Source organism: Sesamum indicum, linkage group LG4 (assembly GCF_000512975.1).
Source record: "Sesamum indicum cultivar Zhongzhi No. 13 linkage group LG4, S_indicum_v1.0, whole genome shotgun sequence".
Classification (NCBI taxonomy): domain Eukaryota; kingdom Viridiplantae; phylum Streptophyta; class Magnoliopsida; order Lamiales; family Pedaliaceae; genus Sesamum; species Sesamum indicum.
In genome coordinates, this window is record NC_026148.1 from 2,641,263 (window position 1) to 2,652,109 (window position 10,847).

The following is a 10,847-nucleotide window of genomic DNA, read 5'->3' on the forward strand; positions in this document are numbered from 1 at the left end:
GATTCCTCATCATACCCACTTTTTTTGTAGGCTGTAATGATATGGTTTCCCCCATGTTTTGGGGAAAGTAAAACCTTCTTTCATCAACACTAATGCACCTTATGACAAGATAAGGTGGTGTGTGGACAAGAGCACTTTGCATTTATGATTTTGATCATGAATTCAAATTATTTGAAACGTATTTAGGGATTAAATTTGTTAAAAAGGGATCAAATGTGTTATGTTTAAGATTAAATTCGTTAAAAATTAAAAATACTAAATATATATATGTAGTAAGTTACATGGCCAAAAATTCTAACAAAGACAAAAAATGTAATTTTGCCAAAGTATAAAATACAAGTAAAAGTTGCATCACTTGCCAAATTTTAATGTTATCATACATACATCTCTATGTATTAAATCTCCCAAATTTCAAAATCAGCATATATATAATTAAGTAATATATAATCAAATTCGAAGCAAGAAAATACTGAGTTCGGGACCTCCATTTCCATCCGGGTTCAACATGTAGAACGCCTCCGAGTCACGGCTCCCCACCACCCTCTCGAACCGGGCCCTCATGTAAAGCAACTCCCCCTCCGCCGCTCCCCGCCCATCATCCACCAACGGAATCACCCCCGCCCCCACCGACACGCTCTGCACCGTCCTCAGCACCTGCCAGTCCGATTCACTGCAACTTCTCGACACCGCGTACCCGCACTTCCTCCCGTTGCAGTACATCGTCCACGCCGGCTCTCCGAACAACCGCACCGCCGTCCCACGAGGCTGGTGCGTCTTCTCGCACTCCAGGGCGATCCTCACCAGACCAGAAGACATTTCTTTCACCAGGGCGGAGGTTGACACCGCGAGTTCTATGATCAAAACGGGTTCTGATCGCGGGTCGTCCTGCACGGCGAAGCTGACGTGGCCGCGCCGGTGGCCGAAGAGGGTCCCGGTGACTTTCCGTCCGAGCGAGGGGGTGATGGAGAGTTGCGTGGGAATGCTGAGCCATCTGCATGTGGGGAGGATGGAGGGGAAGGTGAAAATTGAAAGGAGTGATCGGAGGAAGGTGGAGAGGCCGCCGCTTCTGGTTCTCGTAAGGCGGGAATCGGAGGCAAGGCGGACGAGGGGACGATCGAATCCATCGAGGGGCTCCGGCGGGGGGTTGATGGCAGAGGTGGATCTTATATAGTTGGCTGGAATGATCTTGCTGGTGCTCTTGCAGCTGCTGGTTCTTGGAAGAGCACTGGGAACTGTGTGCTGATCATATTGTCTCATGATGGAGCCCATATACATATATGAATGTGTATAGAATATTATGTGATCAAGAAACTTAAAAAAACTGTGTAGTGTGAGAGTGTGTTTGAGAAAGATGAGAGAATTGAGAAAATCTTGTGAAAATAATCAGAGAAGATTGAAGTATGAATTTCTTGTGAAGAGTGTGTGTGTGTGTGTGTGTGTGTGTGTATGTGATATTGGAGAAATGAAGAAGAGAAAGAGAAGAGGGATGCGCTGATGAAAATGAAATGATGGTGTTGGGAGATTTACGCAAATTTAAAGGCAAACTCTGGAGCTTTGTGCTGCCTATTCATCATTGCAATCCACTCATGCTTATTTTAAATATTTAAATCAAAACAAATATCATATACTTATTAATTATTTTAGATCTCATCAAATTAAATTTAAATTAAATTTTTTTTATTTTCAAATTAAATTTTCTATTACTATCGTTTTTTTATTTTATTTTACATATACAATTCACGTATATAAAAATTACGTGATTCAAATTTTATTTATACGGTGTGTATATGTAAAATCAAGTTCAAAATGTAACAGAAATTGCAAAAGAAAAAAAATGAATCCACCTTTATTTAAATCCAAACCCATCATTTTTTACTTAATTTTTTTTTAAAGAGATGATTACATATGGACCCTGCAAACTCATTACCAGATATACACGTGCGAATTTTGCAATGACGTTCATCTGCTTTAGGACAGGAGCCTACGACTCTTCCTCTTTAAATAACTTAATTAATTAATCCCCCCCCCCCCCCCCCCCCCAAGAAAAAAAAAATAATAATTCCCAGCAGGACCCTTGTTCATAAACAAGTCACAAAATTATAGCCATAGTGGAGTATGAAGTTTACTTATTTTTTTTGCTTGGAATTTTTAATGATATTTGGGACAGCTTTTCTTGTGGAAAATTTGTTTAACATAATTTATGTATAATTTCTCAATGGGTAATAATTAATAATTATATCTCAAATTAACATTAATTAATTAATGGGTTGTACATTACAATTTGTGAATAAAAATAGGTATTGACCAATGTTTTCATTTATTTTATTTTTGTTGTAATGAAGTTTATTAAGAAAAGACATTTTCAAGGTCAAAATTTCCAATAAAGCATAGTTGCCAACATTTTTTGACATATAGAACAACACTTTTTTTTTGTTCAAAATTTAAAATTCATTAAGTGTTATCCAACTTTTAAGAAAAAAAAAAAAAAACTATCCGCATATTAATAATTACGGATATATGTACTGATTAAATTTATTTTTAAAATATACTTATTCTTGTCTGATTTATTTAAATTGTACACCAATCATATGACAAATGTAATGCAGTGATCGTGGTATAATTAACTCGAATTTGAGGTGAAATTAATTTTCGGACACTTTGATCAGTCCAGCCAAAGTTTGTCAAGATAATGTAATCTAATTTCTAACCCATTTTTAATGTTAATGATTGCTCGTTGACCATTAGATTAGTATCACTACATAATGGTCGAGGGTAGTTAAAATTGAAAACGACGCCAATTAATAATTAATTAATTACAATTATAAAAATAAGTAATTATCTTAGAATTAACTAAAAAAAATTAATTTATTTGCACCTCAAATTTAATCATAAATTATCTTAGCCGTTGAAACACCCCAACTGAAAGCGATATCCGGACATGAATGTAATATTAAAATTTCTAGTCAATTACAAAATAAAATAAAATAAAATTCATGTGTAATTGAGAGGAGACTTTATGCCACTAATTTAAAAAATTTAAGATAATTGGGGTCCTTAATCCCCTACTTAATTATTTGATAGGAATAATTACACTGCCCGCAGCTGAATTTTGATATAATTACACGTAAATTTTGTGTATTTCGAGAAATTACATATAATACATCTGAAGTTTATTTCTACCTAATAAATAGGTCTTTCTGTTAGTTAAAATTCATTAAATTTATTGATATTAACAAAAAATTTGAGTGAAATTTATATTTACCCCTGAAGTATGATTGAGTTATTATAGGTTAAATAAATATTTTCTGACGAAATTTCCCTTATAAGAGCGAATATATACTTTTTTACATAAATTAATGTATGAAAATACACAAAAATAGTTAAAAATATTTAATATATAGGGACGATGTAATTATTCCAAATTAATAGTTAGGGTAAAGTATTTAATGAAACTAAAATCTGGGCCGGTTCCGAACCGGTTGAAAATTTGGGCTTCGGATCCCACTGGTGGCCTACCCGTTTGACCGCTGGGATCCATTTACATATACCGACACGTGGACAGTTTTATTACCACCAGCAGACATTATCATCGTTTTTTAAAGTCCACTTATGTCAGCATTAGTTTTTTCTTTTAATTGTAATTTTTTAATTCCGACATTATATCAGCAGCAATAGGTCACAATTATTAAAGAAAAACTCTAATCCAAGTTGGTCCGAATTAAATTAATTATATAAATAAATATAATATATTTATTATGTAATTATTTATTTTTTAACTATAAATCATACAATAAATATATCATACTTATTATATAATTAATTTTAATTTGGCCAAACTCGATTTAAATAAAAAAAATTTAATTTTGATTTAATACAGAATTTTAAATTAAATATTTATTTTTTAATTATATATTTTTTACGAATCGATTACAGTTACATCATTATTTTCAATCATCAATACAACCTAATGATGTGATTAATGCTTCAATTTTGCTAATTAAATAATACTTTATTTGTAATTTTTATTTAATTATATAGTAAAAAAAAGGTACCAATGATTAGTGTAGTGTGGATTATTAGTAAAAAGTGACCAGAAATTAATCATATGATCATTAATGGACTCCTAACAATAATAATTAGTGATTCCTAAATTCTGTATGATAATATATTTAGTTGATTTCGAGCGTGCAACTATTTGGACCACAACATATGATTCCTAGCAAATAATGCTCTCTCTCTCTCTCTCTCTCTCTCTCTCTATATATATATATATATGGCATGTACAAATTTTGTTTTGGCCTTCTTCACTTTACATATATTATTATATTTAAATTAATTAAATTATTTCGTTGAATTTTGACTAACATAAGGATCTATTTGTTAAAGAGAAACAAATTTTATAGGTACTACATAATTAATTATTCAAATCACAAGAGGTTTACGTGTAATTAGAATAAACTTCAGGAGAGGGCAATTAATGTAATTATCCCTAGAAAGTATAAAAATAAAATAATTACAATACACATTATTTATGTGGTTCGAAAAAAAATCTCTTACTTACAAAAATGTCGAAGATCAATTTCTATTAGGTAGTTGAATCCACGGTCGTCATCGAACCTGAATGTAATATCGCGCGGGTCGGATTTCGCACTCCGGTACATCTGATCATTCACATTCAAAATATCTTGCGATTAATTAAATAGTGTGCTACAATTATGAGTTAAATCAACTCTAAAAGACATAATTAAGAGAGAATTAAAGAATGAAGCAACTTAATTATAAGTAATGGTGTTTGATTACATCTTAATTCCATTATAATTGAAGCAGGACCACTAATCCATAAACACGATTCATCATATGCTATGATTTTTAAAGTCGTGTGATGAGTATGTATTATTCCACCATGGTCGTGATCTCGCCTCATCATCACAATCCCTGTACTTGTGCTTCCAAACAAACTGATGAAAACGTACCAAACTAATTCTTTTTGGGGAGAAATGGAAACACGTTTTTTACTTGAGAAAGTGAGATTCGAAACGTTGGAGATTTGGATGGACCACTCATCAAACATCAAACCGGAAATTGAATCCATCATTGTATTTATTTATTTATTTGAGGAATAATTAATTACATTATTATAATATCAGTACTCGTGCTAAATTCATAGTTATTAGACCTCATTTTCACTGATAACTGTAGACCTCATATTTAAATAATTTAAATTTTTAGATACAATAGTCGTTTAACATGATATTATAGAGTCAGATCGAAGAAAAGTCATGGGCTCGAATCTTATTGTCCATTTATAAAAGAAATGTTTCATGTGTAGGATTTGCATGTGATGGGACGTGTTAAAATATTAACATAAAATGATTATATTCCCTATCAATTTAAACTTTTACGTTGAGGTAGTCGTTTACTAATGTCACCACCTGAAATTAACAATGTGGGCATCATAAATTTAAAACAATTCTAGTTGATTTGATCGAAATTGAGCAATAACACAGTCCCGTGACCTTAAAAACTCGTAAGATTGTAGTATTAACCTTCTATATATTAAAAAGTCATCAATAATATAATTTATATATAAGTAAACGTCTCATATCAGTCGCAAACAATGAGTTTGAAGCCTCAAAGTGTCCTCTACACAATGAGATACCTTAATAGAACAAAATTATGCAGCTCCTCTCTTGTGAGGCACCTTTTTAAGACAAAATTGTGAGTCTCATATAAAAAGAGAACGGACAATACCTCACATAACGGAACACTGAGAGTCGTAAGCCACATCATATGATAAAAAAGTAAATGACCAAACTTTAGCTTTAAAGACTCATAACTAAGACTGTAAAATTAACTTCGTTATTAATTAACTAATGTGGTCGTAATAAGCAAATACGCTTTGTATGACTTAAGACTTTTAAATGTTGAACGAAAGCGACTTGGACATAAATTATGTGGGTCGGTGCCTATATGTTATTTATCAACTTTAATTTGTGGTCTTTAACTCTTAGTACAAAGTGTTAAAATGGTCAAGTGTAAAGACATTTGACTAATTAATCTTCTAATCATACAATAATTATAGAGAAAAAGAAATTAGATGAAAAACGCTTCACTTAGTGTAATTACAAGAAGCATCACACGTTGAAACGTTGCGAATTGAGTACTTGAAAGTCATTTTTGTTTTTCAATTGTATATTAGTGGGGTATTTTGTATTGTATTTTATATATACATTCTGCGTGTATAAAATTTGAATTATTTATATATTTAAGAAAAAAATATATATATAGTATGTGTGTGTGGAGTGTAGATTTGAACTAGAATTGACGAGGTAAAACCTATTAATTACCCATTTGTTACTACGGGTAATTAGGTTAAACAAGTATATAAATTTCTAAACAATATAAATTAACATTCAAATTATAAGATATTATAATAAAATATATTGTAATTGTCTTTTGGTATTTTGATGGGGACAATTTATAATATATAGAATATTCTTAATAATTGTCCCTTGTCTTTTGGTAGTTCAATGGGATTAGGCCATTTCTCTTTATAGATTGATAAGTGAACATAATATTTTCCAGCCAGTTTTGCTTATTTTTTATTGATTTTTGATACTCGTCAACTTAGTACTCTTGTCCCCAATATAAGGAAAATATTGTATTTTGCATCCCATAAAATTAATTTTTTTTGTAATTTTTTAGTTTTATTGTTTCTGAACTCATCACTTATATCCCATAAATTTAAATAATTTGTAATGTTAGTTTAAGCTTTATTTTAAATTTTTGAAGCGAATAGTACGTAATTACATGAGCTACGTCAATAGTGCTTAAAACTTAACAGAGTCCGTGTCATAACCATCCTAAATGCATTATCTCATACGTATACATACCCTACATCGTGAGCATAAGAGAGAATCTTATGTACAAGGGAGACGAATACAACATAATTGCAGATCGAATTTTTTGTTGTAAAATTTATTTCATTTTAACATATACACGTCACGTATATAAAATCTTTCTCAAAATAAAGTACATGATATCATTCTTATACACGGGATATGTGCATATTAAATAAAGTGAGAGATTGAATCGACTTTGTAATAGAAAATCTAATTCAAGTATAATAATTGTAATCTTGAGATGGGTGGAAACGAAAAATCCACATTTTGAATATATAGATAGGTCTGAAATTAAAAATTAAACCAAAGTTAAATTTTGAATAATATCTAACAAGAAAATTAGAGAATGTTAATGCATTATAAATTAGGACAAACAAACACAGAATTGCAGCAAACATGGAGAAGTCATGCATAATCAGTCCACTATCATCGCACTCTTGCAATCCTTGCTGCTTTCCAGCTTTGGTATTTTGGGCTTTGGAGAAAGATCCACAGATGAAAATCTGTAAATTTTAATTATTCAAAATTATATAAGATTAGCTTTATGTATATATATAGATAAATACAAGATGATAATGATATTTATAGTCCCTGATCTATAATCTATTTATACAAACTATTCATATATTTTGAATAATTACAAAAATCACAGGTGGCAGCCAAAAAATTAATAAGGGTAGTTCGTGTAATGATTTGACTTTTTTAAGGGGATGTATATATAATTTTTTAAAAAGTATGGGTGGTTTGTAAAAATAATATTGATATTTTTGTGGGCATATGTATAATTTTTCATAAAATAGGGATGATTTGTGTAAATAGACAATAGGTTAGGAGTGTAAATATAATTATCCGCAAAAAAAAAAACAACTAATATCATACAAGTATTACATATATGATATGGTAAATTACATTAACATCCCATAATATTAGGTTTAATTACGTACCCACACACCCCTATCCTTTTTAAAATTATAAGTACATCCTTTGAGGTTGTAGTTGTAATTACAAACATACCATATATTTAATGACGAAAATTTTGACAAACACCCCTTGATCAGTACATCGCACTATTTTTTGTGTACCAGTAATTTTATAAAAAGACAGATAATATTTTATATAATTGATGTAAGCGAGAGGTGTCGATATAATTTATCCAATAAAATAGGTATGTGATGAAGTAGTTACCCTAGGCGCAAGGATGTATCAGAAGTCGCATCTTTGTCTGATGCGCGTTGTTGGTGCATGGAACTTGAACTCATGCACGAGTCTTTGCTCATAATCACACGATTCTCAATGCTGCTCACCCTTGCTGTCTGTCGTCGAAGCTCCTCAATCTGCATATATTTTTGTTTATATATATATATTTATGATAATTAATAATTATTTATATAGTAGAAAATATGTTAATTAATTATTAAAAGTATAATCATAATAATTAGCTGTAATAATCATCATGCCATCAATTATTTGGATAATATTTTCAATTAATTAATTACGTACCTTTTCCAGGAGAACTTCATTTTGCTGCATCACTTTCTTTTCCTATCCAAAAATAAAAATAAAATGGACTTTAATCATTTGATAATTAGGTAGCAATAATGATTACCAAGGCCTAAAATGTTTTATTATGTATTAATTAATCTGCAAACTTGTTTATATCTCTTTCTCTCTCTAAATATTTACATTTATATATGTCCAGGAGAAATTGCATTTTTGGTTCCAGAACTTAGAAATATTATATTTTACGTCTCATCACCTATGAAATTCTTGAGTAATATAGTCCTATAACTTTTAAAAATTCTCACTTTCAATTCTTCTACAAGTTTTTTGTTAGGAAATTGATGGAAAAAAAATCACATACAATTCACGTGGTCGTTTCTCTCGATTCTGAAAAGATAATAGCAACATAATTTGTACGTTATTTTTTCAACCAATTCCCCAATTGAAATTGACAGGAGGGCTAAAATGAGATTTTTTGTAAGTTATGGAACTGAATTCAGAAATTCCATAAACCGTGGGACTAAGAGTGTACATGACTTAAATTATAGATGAAAAATGCAATTTTCTCAATATATTTGATTAATTGGCTGCTTAATAAATACCTGCAGTTTCGATTTCTCCAGCTGCTCCAAAAGTACCTTCTCCTGAAATTGGTAATTACATATAAAATTTATTAATTATGTTTAATTAAAATTTTAAATAAAATGAAATCAAATTTAACTAAATTTAACCTCTTTCTAGAATTAAATTTTCGAGCAATACTGCATTATTATATTGTAATATTCTGTTTTCTTTCGTCATATTAAACTAAATAGATGATAACGTGTCCACAACATCACAATTTTTTTTAAAGAAACAATTCAATAATTTGGCTAGAAAAAGAGTTGTATTTCGACGTAAATTTTTATTTTCAAGAAGTAATTCATGCTTAAATTAATATCTCAATAAATTGAGCAGTACATCGATTTAATTTATACATCAATATAATTAAGAATAATAAAGCAAATTATTTATTATTATAAGCCCACATAACACTACAAAAAAAATAATTTTTCGCTACACTATAAATGACCACAGCTTAAAAAGGGTAAATTACATTTTTGGTCCCATAAGTGGACCCGATTTCAATTTTAATCCCATACTAAGGGCAATTCGCACATTTGGTCCCATAAGTGGATTTTTTTTTTCAATTTCAATCCCGGTTGGGGATTTCCGTTAAAACTTAACGGCAACTGCTGAAATCCGTTAGGTGCTTTTAAATATAGAGGAAAAACATGTAGAATTGGAGGGAAAGCATGGAGAATTGGAGGAAAAATCAACAACTTGGTGGAAATTACACTATACCCTCTTCCTTCTATTTAAATCCCATTTCTTTATTTCTCTCTTGCATTTAGTAGAAAAAAATCTCACAAAATATGGCTGATAATAGAGAAAATTTTTGTTATTGTGGAAGGCTTGCGATTTTGAAAAACTCATGGACCGACGACAACCCAGGTAGGAGGTTTTTTGGGTATACGAAAAAAAGAAGCGGATGTGGTTTTTTTCATTGGGAAGATCCGCCGATGTGTGCAAGGGTAAAGGTTATCATAACCGAATTGCTTCGAAAACTGAATAGAATGGAGGACAAAATTGCATAGATGCAACGGAGACAAACTGTTTTAGTTTATTTTTTGGTTGTATCTTGGCTTATGGTGTTGTTTTAGAAGGAAGAGGGTATAGTGTAATTTCCACCAAGTTGTTGATTTTTTCTCCAATTCTACATGCTTTCCCTCCATATTTAACAGCACCTAACGGATTTCAACAGCTGCCGTTAAGTGTTAACGGAAATCCCCAACCGGGACTAAAATTGGAAAAAAAATCAACTTACAGGACCAAATGTGCGAATTGCCCTTAGTATGAGACTAAAATTGGAATCGAGTCCACTTATGGGTCCAAAAATGTAATTTACCTGCTTAAAAACTATGGTAAATGAATACTACTAGTAAAATAAACCAATACAAAAACTTAAATTTTTACCACATTTATCATATTTGTCATGATATTTAGCTATGAGCAAAACATTCGTCACAGTTAATGTTTTGGCCTCACTTGCAGAAATAGTCATTGTCCAATCATGGTTAATTTGTATTCTCTAGAATCTTTTTATTTTGTCCACAGTAATTAAGTGTAACAAAAAATCATATTTCTCCTAGTGTGAGACAATATATACTCACGTAAAATTAGATAAGTATTTATACTATCCGATGATATTCGAACCCATCACATCAACCTTATTTATAGAATCTCAATCTTAACCATTGAATTAAGACATCATAGGTTGGAAGTAAATTTTCTGAAGACCAAAACGAGAAAAATAAAAAGGGTTTATGCATACCTTCCTATCTTTGACAGAGAGTATTCCTTCAGTCAGCTGTTGCTCCAAGTTATGCAGTTCATTATACGTCA

General features: G+C 30.8%; 2 protein-coding genes across 2 annotated transcripts in view; both read right to left on the minus strand.

Moving 5' to 3' along the window:
- On the minus strand, positions 293–1,506 carry LOC105159833 (protein MIZU-KUSSEI 1). The gene has a single exon (XM_011077036.2). It carries the CDS (start codon positions 1,273–1,275, stop codon positions 448–450), a length of 828 nt encoding a protein of 275 aa, XP_011075338.1. The 5' UTR covers positions 1,276–1,506; the 3' UTR covers positions 293–447.
- The window catches only part of LOC105159834 (MADS-box transcription factor 23), a gene marked incomplete in the record, with an annotated part of 6,137 nt that continues 2,436 nt past the window's right edge, over positions 7,147–10,847 (minus strand). Inside the window, 4 exon segments of the mRNA XM_011077037.2 lie at positions 7,147–7,405; positions 8,088–8,236; positions 8,403–8,444; positions 9,005–9,046. Of these exon segments, the coding sequence (XP_011075339.1) occupies positions 7,318–7,405; positions 8,088–8,236; positions 8,403–8,444; positions 9,005–9,046 (321 nt within the window).

Excerpts from the sequence above, each read along its gene's own strand:
- LOC105159833 (XM_011077036.2), bottom strand. The coding sequence starts at position 1,275 with ATGTATATGGGCTCCATCATGAGACAATATGATCAGCACACAGTTCCC.